Source organism: Budorcas taxicolor, chromosome 10 (assembly GCF_023091745.1).
Source record: "Budorcas taxicolor isolate Tak-1 chromosome 10, Takin1.1, whole genome shotgun sequence".
NCBI lineage: Eukaryota > Metazoa > Chordata > Mammalia > Artiodactyla > Bovidae > Budorcas > Budorcas taxicolor.
Genome location: NC_068919.1, coordinates 85,463,603 through 85,481,949, shown reverse-complemented (window position 1 = coordinate 85,481,949; position 18,347 = coordinate 85,463,603). Strand labels below are relative to the sequence as shown.

Sequence of the window (18,347 nt, the reverse complement as noted above, 5' to 3'; positions counted from 1 at the left end):
GGGGAGGCAGAGCCATTCTGCTCAGAGCCCAGTGCCGCTGGGAGGCCAGGAGCCCTAGAGTTGAGCGGCATAGCGGAACTCACATCACATCGCTGAGGGATTTTAATTTGGAGTGACACTGTCCCATTTTTGTGCTGTGGCACGTGTGGTCAGACAGGTAACTGGAAGCGCGCAGAGCTGTAGAGGGGCAGGGCTGGGCGCTCTTCTAAGAGAGCCCGCGCAGTTCCAAGAGGCTGGAGACCTTGGTCTCCTCCCTGCTGTACACACCTCATTGTGACACGTCTCACGTTCCGTTTTTCCAGTTCTGGGAAAGAAGCGTATACCTGCCCCCAGTTCATGTCTTGTCCAGCTTCTTGAAGCCCAAGCAAGAGGCAGCCCGATTGTTTGGGCCCTCGGTCCACGCCACGCATGCGACCCACGTGAGCTGTGTGCGTGGGGGGAGGGGACGCACCTATGTTCTCACGGCTGTGTGCTTGACAGCGACGCGTCGTCCGGTTTTGTCCCATAGATGGACTCGTGTGCACAATGTGGGCATCCTCCGGGCCCGTGGACTTGGGGGAAAGCAAGGATGTGGCTCCGGACATGTAGATGGCTGCTGGCAGCCCTTTTGTGTCTGCGTGTCAGGGGAAGAGAGGGTGGGAGGTGTGGCCGTGGGTGCACAGGGAACATGTGTCTGGGAGCGTGTCTTCCCAGGAGACTCCTGTCTGTGCCGAGAAGCCGGGAGGCTTCTGGGTGAGCCGTCTGTGTGTGTGTTTGTACACGTGTGGAAGTCATGTGTGTTTACTGAACGGGGATTTAAAAAACCTCAATACAAGAGAGAGAGATTTGGCAGATGCTGAGAAACTGACAGCCCGGGAAGGAGGAATGTGAACCGGCTCACAGGCCCAGGGACTCTGGAGCAGCTCTGTTTGCTTTTCCTACCAGCAGGTGTCCTCGATGGCCCGGCTACCTTGGCCAGGCTCACCTGGGAGGGGGCCATGTAGGGAGTGGGGGTGGGAGAGTGGGATGGAGCAGGCCAGGTGAGGGTGGTCTGCTGGGGCACCTGGATAGAGAGAAGGAGGAGTGGGCAGCCCAGGGGTGCACCAGCTTTGGAGGAAGGTGTGGAAGGCCTCGCTGGGAGCTTGCCCATGCCAGACCCAGGAGCCTGTGGTTACTGGCGAGGGGCGCCCACTCCGGTTTCCTATGGCTGCTTTGGGAGGTAGCTCCCATGTGGGGCAGAGGCTGGAGAAGGAGGTGCTCCCTGCCCAGGGTCCTCCAGGCCGGGCTGACTCCTGCTCTCCCAGGGCCTTGTGGTTCCCAGCAATACCAGCAGCTGAATGCCTGGAAAAACCCCCAGCGCCCTGGGCACCCACAGAGGCAGAAGGTGGTAGCCAAACGTGGGAGGAGGGTGGAAAGCTGAGACCTGCAGGAGAGATGTGAGGAAAGTCCAGGGCTGGAGGGAAGGACTGGGACCTTAAGGATCCGGGTCAGGAGGAGGAGTCCCAGGGAGGAGGAATTCTGAGTCACCCGGGCCCACCCAGCCTGGAATCCCAAGCTGAGAACGAATGAGCCAGAGACATGCAAGGGCACACAGGTGCCAGTGGACGTGTGTGCAAAGACTCAGAGCTCAATTAGTGGACAGCCCTGGGATCTACCAGGACAGGGCGGCACGGATGCTGGGCAGCTCTGGGCTGCAGCAGCAGGACCTTCCTTGAAACTGCAGTAGGTGAGGGTGGCCCTGGGGCCACAGAGCTGCGATCGGGCCGGGAGGAAGCCTGGCACAGGGAGCAGGAGACTGCTTGGGATATCACGGAAGATCTGGGGCCCCACGGGACCCGAGCGATGCCAGCGAGGCTTGCAGGTGCAAACAGGAAGCAGGCCCAGACTATGCAGCTGCTGGAGGTGACACAGAGGCTGAGCAGACGCAGGCCCGGCCCGCCCTGCAGCTGGTCAGGTGCTGAGCCAGCCCCAGAGAGGCAGACGCACAACGCACGCTAATTATAAAGAAGGCAGTGGGCAGATGCAAACGTCTAACAGATGCTGAGAGGGAGCAGAGAGCCACCCTCCAAGGCCTGGGGTGAGGGAAGCGTGTCTAGAACTCACGAGGGTGGGCTGGGGTCTGAGTGCCAGAGCCCTGGCTGCTGGACTGATGGGATTCCATCCCTTTCACATCTCATCACTCCCAGCCCCTTCCGGTACCCAGTGGGACAGGCTCTCAGAGGAAAGTGGCATCAGGAGTTGGGGCAAGCAGACAGAGGTGCCTGGAGTGCAAAGTGGAAGAAGGACTAACCACCAGAGGCACAGAAAGGGCACCAAGGTGAGAGCAAAGAGGATAAGACTGTTCTCTGGCTCTGCCTGTCAGATGGGTACCTTGATTTCCCTATTTTCCAGATGAGAAGACTATAACGTGCCTCAGTTAAGTGAATTGCCCCTAAAGAACCATGGCTGTAGCCTAGACATCCTGTCTACAGAATGCATGCTGTTAAGCACTAATGCAAACTGTAAAGATACATATTGTAAGTCCTACCTTTAACCTTTAGGCTCCAAGAGAACTTTGGTTTATAATATGAATGAATTGGGCTTCCCTGGTGGCTCAGACAGTAAAGAATCTGCCTGCAAGGCAGGAGACCCAGGTTCCATCCCTGGGTCGGGAAGATTCCCAGAAAAGGAAATGGCAACTCACTCCAGTATTCTTGCCTGGGAAATCCCATGGACAGAGGAGCCTGTCTGCTGAAGAATCCCAAGCAGGTTTAGCAGCTACACTGTGTGGAAGTGAGCAAATCACCTCTCTGACCCTCAGTTTCCTCATCAGTAAAGTTAACCTCTAAACTGCCTTCCAGCTGAAATAGTTCTATTGGGTTGGCCAAAAACTTCACTTGGGGTTTTCCAGAAGATGTTACAGATGAACTTTTGGCCTACCCTATATATATATATATATATATATAGGATGATTCAACAGATCTCTGCTGGGGGAGTGAAGACAAGACTCATATATATCTTATTCTTCTATAATTCCCCAGGATTTTGCTATGAGAAGTGGGTGGGGGCTTTCTCTGACCCACGTGGTGGGACCCACACATCTTTTTCAGTTCTTTTGTCATCCTTGTTATCAAGATTTACCAGTGTAGGTGTTGTTTTAACTTCTGGCTTGTAATTATCTGTGTCTGGCAAGAGACTCTTGTTTTTATCCAAGGTCTGGCGCTGAGACAACCAGCAAAACCAGAATTCACAAGCAAAGAGAGAACTTGATATTTTAGCATCTCTTTTCTGGATGCTACTTTTAGATCATGTTCATTCTGAAAATTAAAAGATATTTCCTATTGAAAGAACTCATTTGTTCTAAGTGCCATTGCCCTCGGCACGCTAGGTCAGTGCTTCTCTAAGTGTGGTCCAGAGGTTAGGTAAATGTGAAAAATGTGCATCCCCAGGCCCCAATCCACCCTTACAGAGTCAGAGTCTCTGGGGCGGGGGGCAGTGTCATCTTGGAGAATCTGTATTTTTAACACGCTCCTTATTGATTTGTAAGTGCACTGATGCTCAAGACTCAATGAAAGAGGACAAAACCCTTCCTTAGAGGGGCTGCAAACACAAGTGCCTACAGAGGCCAGGCAGCTGGTGCAGATAATCTGGAGGGAAAGGTGCAGCAGGGGGACCACAACAGACTGCACAGGACACTTGGCCTCAGGTTCACAGAGAGGACACGCTGTATAGAGGAGGCTAGTGGGAGAGGGGCCTGGAAAACCCCACGAAAAGATGGCACCCACTGCTCAGCTCCTGCAGATTTTTGAATTTGGGAATGTGGGTCCAATTCGACTAGATCTTAACTGCTTCCCAGAAGAGCAGAAAATCTGAATCTTGCCATGAAATTTCCCAGTTTTTAACCTACCTGGGCTTAAAACATTTGTGAATTCTGATTCAAAATTTTATAAAATGATGCATTGGCCAAACAGTATTTTAATGAGTTAACATTTAAAGGGTACATCCTTAAAGCTGTGGTTTATCAAACTTCCAGGGCATCTGGATGCCACAGTACCCTTTGCAGAGCACTATAAACCATGGTTCTCAATCTTGGCTACATCTTAGGATCATCTGGAAGTCTTTTAAAAAAAAGAAGCTCTGGACCCACCCACGCTCCAACGAGGTCGTCGGATTCTCTGGAGAGCAGGTCCAGGCATCATCTGTTTTTAAAACTCTCCAGGTGATTCTCAGGAACAGCTGGGATGGAGGAACACCGCCACACTGATGTATGTAGTCCCATCATTGGAGCCAGCAGCAGTTTTACGAGCAGAAATGATGGACACAGCAGAAAGAGGCACATCCAGGAGCCCAGGTGTCTGAAACATTAAAAAAAAAAAAGCACGGTCTAAACATGGTCAGCTGTTTCCAGGTTTTTCCATGAATACTCTGCATGAATATTCTTTGTTTATTTTTCTTTCCCTATAGCAAAAAAGGAGAAAATGGCATCCATTAATACATATACTTTGTGTGCAATGGAAAAAGTTGGTCATAATTTAATTTGTCAAGGTGGACCCCCTCGTCCAGCTTTCAATAATACTAGTGTTCTGCAGAAGCAGGGCTTAATCACCAAACTGACTGGGAACTAGCTTTTGTCTGAGGCTTAAGTTGGTACTCTAGGCCCATTTCATGGAATCCTGCTACATTTTGTTGGTGAAACCATCCCTCAGGTAGATGATCTCTGAGGTCCCCTCGAACTTTCAGATTCTCTGTTTCAGTAAGTGAGGTCGGAAGACCTAGGTTCAAATCCACCTCTGGCTCCTACTAGCTGAGTGATTGTTTGAAAAATCTTTATTTGTTGATTTTTGGCCATACTGGGGCTTCGTTGCCGTGCGGGCTTTTCTCTAGTTGCAGTGAGTGTGGGCGGCTCTCTCGTGTTGGTGTGCAGGCTTCTTTTGTCTCAGAGCACAGGCTCTGGAGTGCGTGGGTTTCAGTAGTTGCAGGATGCGGGCTCAGGAGTTGCGCTGCCTGGGTTCTGCAGCGCAGGCTCAGGAGTTGCGCTGCCTGAGCTTTGCAGCGCAGGCTCAGGAGTTGTGGCGCACAGGCTTTGTTGCTCCGTGGCATATGAGGTCTTTCCAAACCGGGGATCGAACCCCTGTCTCCTGCATTGGCAGGCAGATACTTTACCACTGGGTCACCAGGGAAGCCCTCAGCTGAGTGATCTTGAAAAAGTGATTTAACCTTCCTGATGCTCACGCTTCTCTTTTTAAAATGGTAATTTTTACTTATTCTCCTCAAGGATCATTAGAGGGTCAGGTGAGTTAATAGACATTCTATGAAATGTAAGAGAGTGTTATTACATTTTATTTATTTATACTCTGGCTCATTCCACGAAATATTTAAAGTATTGTTAGTATTCAGTGGATTTAATGGTCAAGGAGATTGTGTTTACATTTTATTTTCTCTCCCACTAATGATTGTGTCTGAGCTTTGCTAGTGTCAGTTTGCATGTGTCAACTAATTCATGTGTCACCCTGGCCAAGACCCCTCTGGGCATGAATTTCTTCATCTAAAGTAGGTTGTACTAGATCAGCCATCCCCAGCCTTTTTGGCATCAGGGACCAGTTTCATGGAAGATGATTTTTCCACGTTCAGGGGATGATGGGGGTGAGGTGGAGCTCAGGCAGTAATGGGAGTGATGGGAAGCTGTGGTAAAAACAGGTGAAGCTTCACTGGCTCACCCTGCCGCTCACCTCCTGCTGTGAAGCCCAGTTCCTAGTTCCCTGAGGAACTAGAGGACCCCTAACATTCCTTCTGAGTCTGTTAGAAATCTGTAGATCCTAAGCAGTTAAAAATGACCTTTCCCACTTCCTTGAAATCTCCCTGAAATTCCCACCAAGAGGAGTCTATCTTGGGGAACAGTAACTGATGGATGAACTGGAAGAAACAGAGAAAGAGAGGTGACTAGGGTGTCCTGAAGATCCCCTTGGCTTCTCATTCCCCCATCTCTTGGCTCCCCACTGTCTTGTCCCCACTCTGACTCACCTCACTGGCACAGGCTATCTTGTTTCCGTTTTCCTTTTTATGGCAATGTGCACACTGCGCTGAGATATCTTTTATCCCCTCTTGCAACACTTACTGGAGGTACTAGTCTTGTTGCTTTGCTGTTCAGTGGCTCAGTTGTGTCCGACTCTGCAACCCCATGGACTACAGCCCGCCAGGCTTCCCTGTCCTTTACCAACTGCCAGAGCTTGCTCAAACTCATATCCATTGAGTCGGTGATGCCATCCAACCATCTCATCCTCTGTCGTCCTCTTCTCTTCCCGCCTTCAGTCTTTCCCAGCATCAGGGTCTTTTCCAGTGAGTCAGCTCTTCATATCAAGTGGCCAAAGGATTGGAGTTTCAGCTTCAGCATCAGTCCTTCCAATGAATATTCAGGACTGATTTCCTTTAGGATGGACTGGTTTGATCTCCTTGCAGTCCAAGGGACTCTCAAGAGTCTTCTCCAGCACCACAGTTCGAAAGCATCAATTCTTCAGTGCTCAGCCTTCTTTATGGTCCAACATTCACATCTGCAGGGAGCTTACCTATGTCCAGGGGGTTACAGACTTTCAAACTCCAAAACTGAACTGCCACCATGATCCCTCTTTCTGGTTCTATCTGAAATGGTTTGGGGGAATTGTTGGCAGTATTCATTCTTTCAAAGCCAGTTATTAATCAGGGCTTCATTAGCTGGCATTCACACATTTGTTTTCCCAACATCTGTTCCATTACTTTTCTAAGAGCCAGTGTCAGACCCACCAGATGGCAATTTCCAGAAACACTCACTTATCCTTTCCTAAAGTTCAGTAGCGCGTGTGCTTGTGTCCAGGCCTCTGATCCTCCCGCCCTGTCCATGACTTCCTAAACCACCCCTGGGGTGATTATGGGCTTGTTCCAGCCATGTTCATTATGTGTGGAATCTGGGTCTCTGAGCTTGAATTTCAAGTTCTGGCTGTTGTTACCCTTTGTGTAGAAAGTGTTTCTCTGGGGTGTTAATGCTGCTCAGACCTTGGGGTTGTAAAGAAAAGGCAGGATCTTTTTGTCTCCCTTGTCTCACTCTGATAGGAATGGGAAAGAGCATGTGCTGCCTCCTGTCTGTGGACAGAGGTGCAGAAGCCAGCGGGGTGCAGAGGCTGGCATAGCGTGTGCAGTCAGGGAAAGTAATCCTTAGGAGCCAATGGTGATGGACCCACTTTCACGCAATGAAGAAGCATCTGGGGGTCTGCCAGACTCGAGATATGGGCTCTTTGCCACTCCTGTGCTATCTTATTAGAGCTAAAGTGTCACTTTCCATGACTCCCTACCGTTCATGATATAAAATCAACCCCTCGGTCTGACATTTCAGCCTCCCCGCAAGTAGATCCCAGTCGACTGTCTTGACCTTGTCTCCTGGGCTCCAGCCTGGCTGCTTCAGGTCCCTCTTACTGACTTGCATTTTCCTCTCCTTCTTGCTTTTGCTTCCGTATCCTTCCACATAAAATTTCTTTCCTTTGTATCCTTAGACCCTTTCCTCCTGTCGGACCCAGATCACATAATCACCACTTCTGCGATGTGCTGTCGCTGTCTCCCTTCTTTGACCTATTTACAGCGACTTCCGAGCATCTCCAAAGGCCCTTACTGCTCTCTCTCTGGTCCTGTTTTTTGGTCCATGCACTAATAGCCCCGCCTCTGAATGTTAATCTCCCTGAAGGCAGGGCCCCTGTCTGTCCATTTTTTAAAATGTTATTTATGTGACTGTGTCGGGTTTTTGTTTCTGCACACAGGATCTTCATCGCTTCATGTGGGATCTCTCGTTGTGGCACGTGGGCTCAGTAGTTGCAGAGCTCGGGCTTAGTTTCTCCCCAGACACCTGAGATCTCAGTTCCCTGACCAGGGGCTGAATCCATGTCCTCTGCCTTAGTAGACGATGGATCCTTTACCACTGGCCCACCAGGGAGTTCCCTTGTCTGTTCATTTTTGCTTCCCAGCGTTAGCCTGTGCTTGGCATGTAGCATTTGCTCAATGCATGTCTGATGAATGAATAAATGCCTGAATGAACAAAGGCATGAATGAATGAGCTAGCTATGCAGTAATTAAACTCCTAGGGGAAATTGCTGATGCTGTTGGAGAATCTATATTTTTTAAAGGAGTAGGAAAGCAGGTTGGACAGCCTGCCAGAGTGGAGATAATGAGACAAGGGGCTGGGGGGGCCAGTTGTCGGCGCCATGTCCTGGGTGGGGCTCCACGCCTTGCTTCTCCATCAGGCCTGTGTTTGATTCTGGGCCACCGAGAATCTCCCCCCTGCACTTCTTACCTGTAGGTCTGAGGCTTCAGGGCTCCAGTGCCGTCCCAGGTGGGCCCCCCAGCCCCTTGATGAGTGCACTGGCAGCACACTGTCCCCATGGGTGTCGCTCACACTGTGCTTCCCCCCTCCCCCAATGCTCTGCCTCCTAGATGACCTGACCGTCTGCCCCAAAGGCATCACCTCCAAGATTTTCCGCTTCAACGTGTCCTCAGTGGAGAAAAATGAAACCAACCTGTTTCGAGCAGAATTCCGGGTCTTTCGGATGCCCAACCCCGCCTCCAAGCGCAGCGAGCAGAGGATTGAGCTCTTCCAGGTGAACCTCCTCCCAGGGACAGACACCACATGGAGGGGTGGAAAGTCAGTTCCTTTGCCAGATTGAGCCTGCGCTCTGCTCGGAGTGCAGCAGGCCTGGGTGTGAATCCCGCCTTCTCTGAGCCTTAGTTTCTGTACCTGTGTCTGTCATTAAGAACAGGGGTCCCTAACCTCTGGGCCACGGACCGGTACCTCCTGTCAGATCAGCGGCCGGCGGCATTAGATTAGAAATAAAGTGCACGATAAAGGTAATGCGCTTGAAACATCCCGAGACCACCCCCCTCCTTCCCGATCCGTGGAAAAGTTATCTTCCGCGAAACTGGGCCCTGGTGTCAAAGAGTTTGGGGACTGCTGCTTAAGAGGATTAAGACTTAACTGAGGAGCTCGAAAGAGCATTTCAGAAGTCTTAGTTGGCTCCTGTTCCCCTCCCCGTCCTGCTGCACTGTGACGCTCAGGTGCCCTGTCCTGGCCTCGGGACTTACTCCTTCCTCTGCCCCGTAGATCCTCCAGCCGGGTGAGCACATAGCCAAGCAGCGGTATATCGATGGCAAGAACCTGCCCACGCGGGGCACTGGCGAGTGGCTGTCTTTCGACGTCACAGACACTGTGCGTGAATGGCTCTTGCGGAGAGGTAGGTTGACTCAGGATGAGCCTTTTGGAAGAAACCTCTGGTCCCTTCTTTCTTCATGACACAGGGAAGGGGATGGCACTAGGGGAGACAACAGATCTGGGTTCAAAGCCCAGCTTGGCCATTAACTTGCTGTGTGTCCATCATTCCTTCATTCAACTGGTACTGAGTAAATGCTCCGAGCCAGGCCCTTGGGGATTCAGCAGTGAACCAGACAGGCAAGGTCCCACATCTCATGGGGCTTTTGTTCTGGTGGGAGAGACACGTAGTAAACAAATAAACACTGAGGAATAAGACTTTCCAACAGTGATGAGTACCAGGAAGAACAGAAAGAGGGCGACGTGCTAGTGCCTGGGTGGGGCCCGTGGTCAGATACTCAGCGAGAGTCTCTATGAAGAAGGAGCTGGTGCACTGAGGGATGGGAAAGAGCCAGTTTGTGAAGGTCAGGATATAGGAAGTGCTAAAGCAAAAGCAATGAAACCCAGGCTCAGTTTGTTCTGGCAGCAGCAGACTGCCTGGTGTGGCTGGAGCTGGGGGGGTCAGAGAGGACCAGGAGCCTCGATGTAGGACCCGCCAGGCCGAGGTCAGGCGTTAGAACTTATTCCAAGTGTGATGAGATGTCCTAGGAGGGTTACAAGCGGGGCTGGGAATGTGGGGTGAGGTGATTTGATTTAAGATCCTCTGGTTGTCATGAGGTCAAGGGAAGAGGTTAGGGGCCACTGCAGCAATCCACGTGAGGGCACTGTGGGCTTTGGCTGGGGCAGTTTGCTGTGTATTTTGGGTTTGTTCTGTATTTTGGAGGCGGAGCTAATAGGATTGACTGGGCTGATTAGATGTGGGGTGAGAGGACACAAGAGGAGTCTAGATGACTCTGAAGATTTGAGACTGAACACCCAGATGGTAACTCTTACTGAAATAAGGAGGCCTGGGAGACGAGCAGGTTTGGAGGTAGGTTCTATTTTGTTGATTAAGTCTGAAAGGCCTGGTAGTCAGTCATAAAGTAGGGCTGTCTAGTATGCATATCAGACTTCCTATGGTCCAGCTCTCCCCTTCACTGGTTCTGCTTCCTCACCTTCCCTGCATGCCTCACAGAGCCATTTTAAAGATCCATTGTGTTTCAGAGGCCCTCCAAGTGTTCGGCTCATTAGGTGAGTGCTGTGTGTGGTCACTCTGCGACCCCATGGACTGTAGCCTTCCAGGCTCCTCTGTCCAGGGAATTTTCTGGGCAAGAATACTGGAATAGGTTGTCATTTCCTACTCCAGGGGATCTTCTCGAATCAGCAGTTGAACCCTCTTGTGCCTCCTGCATTGGCAGGTGGATTCTGTACCAGTGCGCCACCTGGGAAGCCCGTTATGGGAGAGTGAGCTTCTATTGGGTCAAGTGAGGAAATGGAAGCCCAGAGAAGTTAACTGGCTTGACCAGAGTCATTGAGCCTGGATTAGAACGTGAACTTCCTGACTGACAGTCTTGGGGACTCAGGGCATCACACTGCACTATTTCTCCTCTTCTTTACTTGGTGGCACTGCCTGGTCTCTGCTCAGTGGGGTGCGGGCACCTAAGGCAGTCCTGTCTGTTCCTTGTATCCCTCTTGCGAAGAATTTTCTGCCTTCATCAGCTGCCGTGGATCCACAGTCCACCCACACACGTATGGATACCCAGAGTCCCTGGGACAGGTGGGGCCTTCTTTGTCCTCCTCGATGGTTTAGGAAAGTAAGGGTTAATGCTCGAAGGCAGAGATCACAAACATGTTGGCCTACGTATTGTTTTCAATTTAACTAGCGGTTAACAGGAGAAGCAAATGGCAACCCACTCCAGTGTCCTTGCCTGGAGAATCCCAGGGACGGGGGAGCCTCATGGGCTGTCTATGGGGTCGCACAGAGTCGGACACGACTGAAGCGACTTAGCAGCAGCAGCAGCGGTTAACAGTTTTAATTAATGTCCAGAGATTTCACATAAAACCTAGACATTCGACTTTTCTTGACAAATGGGTAACAATCCATCAGAGATGAGTAGGACCACCTCTGGAAGGTGGGGCATGTGGTCTTCATGTCACCCCAAGCCCCACCATTCCGCGTTGTTCTCCACGAGTGAGGCTGGTAGTCCCAGTTCAGCATGACACACTGGCTCACTGTGCTCACATAACCTGCTGTACTCTCTTGGCATCTGAGTGTGCAGGCTCCCATCTGAGGGGCATAACCTGGTGGCTGAGCTGACAGATGGTGGGCTGGAGGTCCTGCCTCAGCTCCAAGGGTACCGGGAACTCCATCGGATCTCCCCAGCTGCACACGAAAGGAGGAAACCTCGGAGAACCCAGGCACATCAGCTGACAGCCGTGCCGTGGGAAATCTGACTCAGCCAGCACTCTGCCTAGGACTCAACATGGCTACAGAGAAGAGAGGCGGGGAAATTCATCTCTTAGCTTCCCTGTCTGATTCTGATCGGCTCCACCTGGATTTCTTTGAAGCCCTCGGCACTTTAGAGTTCTTATTTTCACAGCTGCAGAACTCAGTGAGAAGTTTGCATTGAGAATGATTTCCATCCTCCTTGAGACATCAAAAAAGATAATTTCGTAATAAAACCTATGGGTGTCCCACCCACCATCCTCACCGCTGCCAATTCTGAGGTTAGTTCTTCCCTGGAACCTTCCGTCCCCGCTCCAGCAGATGCTCCCCACCCCGTGTTCGGGGGAGTCAGACACAGACCTTTACTCTGCAGAGTTTCTGAGTCTCTTGAGGGTTCTTGGCCCCAAACAAAGTGGTAAATGGACTGCAAGTGGAGGAGTCGGCGGTGTGGACTGTTAGGAAACTGAGTCACATGTCCAGTCTTGTATTAGTTCAGCAAACATTGAAGAGCCTGCTCTGCACCAGTTCCCTTCTGGGCCAAGAGCCAGCTGGAGCCCTCTCCAGGGTTGGGGGCCCAGTCCTCACACTCCTGTGCAATCGGTCCAATGTGGTGTGTGCAGAGCCAGGCCCCACCCCCCGAGCAGGGCGGGTGGGGAGCACACCCAGTGCCTCAGCTCGGGACAGAGGGCACACTGGGAAAACACAACTGCTCTGTATCTCAGTGGCTGGGTGGGCATCTTCCTTGGTGGTCCCTGCTGGGCCCTCTTTGTTCCTCTTTGTCTCGAATGGTCATGAGTGTGGCTCTGATGTCAGGCTGCCTGTGTTTGAATCTTGATTCTGCCACTTACTGGACACCTCCATCAAGCCATTTAATTTTCCCTGAGCCTCAGTGTCCTCGTGTGGAGGGGAGGAATATCAGTCTCTGCTCTGTAGGATTAGTATGGAGATTTCATACGTGAGTTAAGGCATGCAGAGTCTTAGAGCATGCAGGCAGCAATGCTCAACAAACATTGGTGATTGTCTCCATCATTCTCTGAGCCTCCTACCTAGACGGAGCCTGTTAACTAAGCCAGGCACCATCTCACATTCACCACCTGCACCCTAACCCTAACTCTCCCCAACACGTTTGCATCTCAGCCTTCTAACTCACAGACCCATGGGACTTTCAGTCTCTCCTGGACTGAAAATTCTTCTGGGTAGTAGAAGTGTACTATGTTTTATGTAGCCCGTTTCAGCTACTCCAGCCCCTTCTTCTACCTGCCTGAAACCAGAAAGAGTACACTCCTTATGCCTTCTCCTCTGTTCACTTCTAGTTCTCCATCTGGGGCTCAGCATCCTTATTATATTGACTCCTCCCCTCCCTACCAGAGCTCACCTGGAACCGAAAGCTCAGCAGGTGTCAATGTGTCCCAGATGCTGCCGTGACGGGTGGGATAGATAAAGCTGGGATCTGGAGTTTATGGAAGAAGGGACTGAGCTGTTTTTTTTTTTTTCAATTGTTTATGACTGTGCTGATCTTTGTTGCTGAGTGTGGGCTTTCTGTAATTGTGGACAGCAGGGGCTACTCTCTAGGTGCGGTGCACAGGCTTCTCATTGGAGTGGCTTCTCTCGTTGCAGAGCATGGGCTCTGGGGGGCACAGGCTTCAGTAGTTCAGGCAAGTGGGCTCAGCAGTTGTGGTTCCCGGGCTCTAGAGCACAGGCTCAGTGGTTGTGGCCCACGCGCTTAGTTGCTCCGCAGCATGTGGGATCTTCCCAGATCAGGGATGGAACCCACATCTCCTGCCCTGGCAGGCGGATTCTTTCCCACTAAGCCACTGGGGAAGCCCTTTGAGCTGGTTTTTAACCAGTAGAACTGGGACATCCAGGTCTGCCCAACACTGCCTGCAGTCTTTGGAGTTGGGCCATTCTGCCCATGAGAAGGCTGTTGAGCTGGCCTGGACTCTTTGGGGTTTTCCCTGATGACATCAGATTTCTGGAAGACTCCAGGTTGGCCCCAGGGCTGGATGCTCACACAGAACTAGGGTGATCTCAGACAGCAGCGCATCTCTGAACTCAGGCTGACCCTGAGTTCAGAGGTCATCATTCATGTCTTCCCATACCTGGGCACTGCCCTGAATCAAGAGAGCTTCCCTGGTTCTTACCCACCAGAATTGGCATGATCCTAGACTCTACCTGGTTTCTCTGTACAGAACTGCTGGATTCAGTTCAATTTTTTCATTTATTTTTCTCCTTTTCTTCCTTCCATTTTATATTCAACCCCTTTTACTAATTTCCTTGCTTTTCCAGTTTTAGTTACCAAAATACCTAATGCAACAGCCAATAGGAGAAAGGGCCAGAGTTGGCCTTTTAGCCCCAGCATATGAGTCACCAAACCTGGCAGTCCAGGCTTCCTCACACTTGTCATCTCTTGTTCCTCTTCCTCTCTGCTCCATCCTTTCTCAGCGGGTTGGTTGAACGTCTCCTCTCCCAGCTGACACATTGGGGGCGGCGGGGGGGGAGGTGCAGTGACTGTTTTCTTTCTCCTTTCCTGCACCCTCATTCTTTCAGCCCTACTAGGCTGGTGACAGTTTTTCCCTAATACCATCCTTGGAAAAATAGATGACTATTAAAATTCCTGCATGAGGCCCACTAGTTTATGTCTCCATTTGGTGACATGTAACACAACAGAAATACATGGAACGAGGCAACATGCTCATGGAGGTCCTTGATAGCTCTGGGAGCACCTTCTGTCTCCTGGGACCCTCAGTCTGATGCCAGCCCCATGACTGTGTGTGGCGGGAGAGCCCTTGGCTCATCCGTGTGTGGCTGTGGGTAGACAGCTATGTGGGTGTGCAGGCTGCGTGCTTCATCACGCAGACTGCTTTTCTTACCAGCTCTGTGTCTTATTTTGCAGAATCCAACTTAGGTCTGGAAATCAGCATCCACTGTCCCTGTCACACCTTTCAGCCCAATGGGGATATCCTGGAAAACATTCAAGAGCTGATGGAAATCAAATTCAAAGGTAACAAAAGGGATGTTTATGGTAGGATGGGTGGGGGGAGTTAATAAAGCTAGATAAAACAGGAGACCCCTGGCCAGACCCTGAGAAGAGGAAGCAAGCTCCCTCACAGAGATGGCTGACTGTTTTGTAACAGGTTGGCCAGAAAGTTCTTTTGGGTTTTTTCCATATTCTGTTTTGTCCTCAAAGCAAGAACTCCCTATTTTATAGAGAATGCGTGAGCATCTGGAAGACCATATTGTGCTGATAAGACCTCTGAAATCATATAGGCAAGCTGGTCAGTCATCAAACTGGGGGGTGAGAACACCTCTTTCACAGGGTTGTCATGAAATTATTTGAGCTTACATATGTGAAGTAGAGTGCTTGGATACTCAGCGAATGAGAGTTGTCTTCACTTCCCCTAAAAGAAATGAACTTTGGTGGCCGTGAGCACTCACACTCTGACTGCTGGGCTTCCCAGATGTTGCAGAGCCCACCCAAGGCGTCATCTGGGTTTGAACTGCTTCAGGCCTCAGGGTGCTTGCATGGAGAGGGCAAAATAGTTGAGAGACATTTCTGGTTTTCCAGTATGTTTTCAAGGTGCTGAACCTAGACGGTCTCTGAATTTCGGAGAAATTTTGTTTTCTTTGCGAAGCCCTGTTGTGGGTTCATGGAGGCACTCCTGAGGCCAAGTGGTTTGTCGAGGTCAAGCTAACCAATTTAAAGCCTAAGGTCAGAGATGTGTCTGGAAAAAGGTACCCGTTTCCGGGCCTCTCTTGACCCCCAGCCCTGGAAAGTCCTTCATGAACTTTATTTCTGAACCTAACTTTTTTTGGCTGTACTAAGAGTCCCTTGGATGGCAAGGAGATCCAACCAGTCCATCCTAAAGGAGATCGGTCCTGAGTGTTCATTGGAAGGACTGATGTTGAGGCTGAAACTTCACCTCAACTTGGCCAACTGATGCGAAGAGCTGAATCATTTGAAAAGACTGTGATGCTGGGAAAGAATGAGGGCAGGAGGAGAAGGGGAAGACAGAGGATGAGATGGTTGGATGGCATCACCGACTTGATGGACATGGGTTTGGGTGAACTCCGGGAGTTGGTGATGGACAGGGAGGCCTGGTGTGCTGCGGTTCGTGGGGTCGCAAAGAGTCGGACATGACTGAGCAACTGAACTGAACTGAATCTTTGTTGTTGCACTCAGGCTTTCTCTACTTGTGCGCATGTGGGGTCTTCTTTAGTTGTGATGCAAGGCCTTCTCACTGAGGTGCAGGCTTTTCTTGTTGCAGAGCATGGGTGGGTTATAGAGTTTGTGGGCTTGGTATTGCCATGTGCAACAGAGCCTTTTTTTTTTTTTTTTCTTTTTTTAAAGCAAATCATTTGACATTCTAATCACAGAACCTCAGAGCTCAAAAGACCTTTGAAGTCCTTACCTACATCCTGAATTGGGATGAAATCCTCCCACTTCAGTCAATAGTTTTCTAGTTCATAAAGATTTTCAGAAATGGAAACTTGAGACGCCACACAAGCAGACCTTAAGAGTATGCCAGTGACGTCGATCTCCCAGTCCTGTGCCCATGCGTGAGGCCCGTGTCCCTCCTCAGCTCAGTTCAGTCCAGCCGCTCAGTCATGTCCGACTCTTTGCGACCCCATGGACTGCAGCACGCCAGGCCTCCCTGTCCATCCTGTCACCACGCAAATCCCACTCCTGTTCCTGTCCCTGATGGAGATGGACAGCCGCCGGCAGCTGGCCATCAAAATAGATCTTCTTGTAGTTGAGACTCAAATTCAGTTTTCAGGCTTTGCAGATGAACTAGCAGGTTTCCTTTTGGAGTTTCTCTGCTGTTTTCATACACTTCGTGATCCTATCTGAGTTTTATAGAGAAAACATTTTGAAACTGTAAATGCAGTGTGAGTGGTGTGTGTGTGTGAGTCCCTCAGTCGTGTCCAACTCTTTGTGACCCCATGGGCTGCAACCCGCCAGGCTCCTCTGTCTATGGGATTTTTCGGGGAAGAATACTGGAGAGGGTTGCCAGTCCCTTCTCTAGAGATCTTTCCAACCCAGAGATTGAATGCAGGTCTCCCTCATTGCAGGCAGATTCTTTACCATCTGGGCCACCAGGGAAGGCCTGATACGAACATTAGCAGTTGCTGATTCTTGTTCCTCTGGCTCCCATTCAAACTGTCTTAAATTGTGACATCTGGAAAGCAGAGGGGGACTTAATGCCATCTTGACCAGTTCAGATTATGAGAGGAGACTCACGCCTCAAGCTCTAAGTCTCAGAATCTAAACCGACAACTCAAAGGAATGTGTTAGAGCCTCGTAGCGACAAGGATGCTTCAGGAATCTCTGTAAATTCTCTAGGAAGCATCCCGGGAAGGGCTGTGCCCTCTGGAGGATTACCCTCAGAAGTCACGAGGGCATCTGAGCACAAGCGTCTTGCAGGTCCCTTGATACCAGTTCTTCTATTGGGTCTTCCCGTTCCTGCAGCTGGACATTAGCATGAAGCTGTGTCTTACCCGTGCCTTCCTCGAAGACCCCACTGTCCCACCTCCTGAACAAGGTGGGGATGGAATGAGAAAATAGCATCCACCCTGTCCTCCCAGACAGGAGACCATCACCTTCCTTCCTTCTGCAGGTGTGGACAGTGATGATGATCCGGGCCGTGGAGATCTGGGGCGACTGAAGAAGAAGAAGGAACACATCCCTCATCTAATTCTCATGATGATTCCCCCAAACCGGCTAGACAGCCCAGGCCACAGTCAGAGGAAGAAGCGGGCCCTGGACACCAATTACTGCTTCCGGTAAGCCTGGGCCCACTCAGGACTCGTGAATTCCCGAAACAACATTGACTGCTCACCTGTTGCCCCAGACCTAGGCCTTGTGCAACTGAGGGCCCTCGATGCTTTTCACATACACCTTGGGGAATGGAGATTTAGAACCTCTTACAAATCTCTGTTTTTCTGGGAGCCCCACTGTTTTTCCGCATCACAGTCCTGTAAAGGCCTGGATGAACTAGAGGAGGAGGAGGAGAGTGTTGCTGAGATGGCTTGAATTAGAGGCTTGGTCTCTCCATGGTTTTCATGCTTTAAAATACTCTTAAGGTCTGCTTGTGTGACAGGGAGACTAATGCAGAGTTTTCCATTAAAGGCTCAGTTCCCTAGGGAGGGTCCAAGGATGCTCCTGGATGAGTGAAAATAAGACAAGTTTCCATTTGCAATGGGGAAGGTGAGCTAGAGAATTTATGAATTTGGAAATAGTTGGACAGCCATTGTAGAGAGGTTAGAAAAAGAGCATCCATTTTCTCTTATTTCAGAGTAGTTTCTCATTTATAAGGAAGGAGGATAAAAAAGCATAGACAGTGATTACTTAAAGGTAGACAATGACCACATCCATGGGAAGGTCTGAGGGATAAAATGCTTTAAGAAGCTGGGACATGGGACTTCCCTGGTGGTCCCGTGGTTAAGACTTCACCTTCCAGTGTAGGGGGTGTGGGTTCAATCCCTGGTTGGGGAGCTAAATCCCATGTGCCTCTTAGCCATAAAACCAAAACAGAAATAACAAGTATTGTAACAGATTCAATAAGTGGTCCACATTAAAAAAAAAAAACTTAGTAAAGAATTTGGGATAAGGAGCTCATCTGTGGATGCAGGGAAGGCTTCAGAAGGGTGTGGAACTGGAGCTGGGTCTTCAGGGATGAGTGAGGCTCTGATGAAGGTATGTAGGGTTATGGGAGGAGGAAGCGCTTCCGGTAAAGGAAGGTGCATGAATGGGTCATTTTGGCTGGAGAGGAGGACACCTGAATGGAGCTGGGGAGAATGAATTGG

At 50.4% G+C, this 18,347-nt stretch overlaps 1 protein-coding gene across 2 annotated transcripts in view; it reads left to right on the top strand.

The window, feature by feature from the left end:
• The window catches only part of TGFB3 (transforming growth factor beta 3), a 31,791-nt gene that overhangs the window by 9,282 nt on the left and 4,162 nt on the right, over nt 1–18,347 (top strand). For both annotated transcript variants that reach the window (XM_052646370.1, XM_052646369.1), the window contains 4 exons: nt 8,410–8,573; nt 9,074–9,203; nt 14,437–14,544; nt 17,159–17,324. In XM_052646370.1, the coding sequence (XP_052502330.1) occupies nt 8,410–8,573; nt 9,074–9,203; nt 14,437–14,544; nt 17,159–17,324 (568 nt within the window). The remainder of the gene's footprint in view (nt 1–8,409; nt 8,574–9,073; nt 9,204–14,436; nt 14,545–17,158; nt 17,325–18,347) is intronic.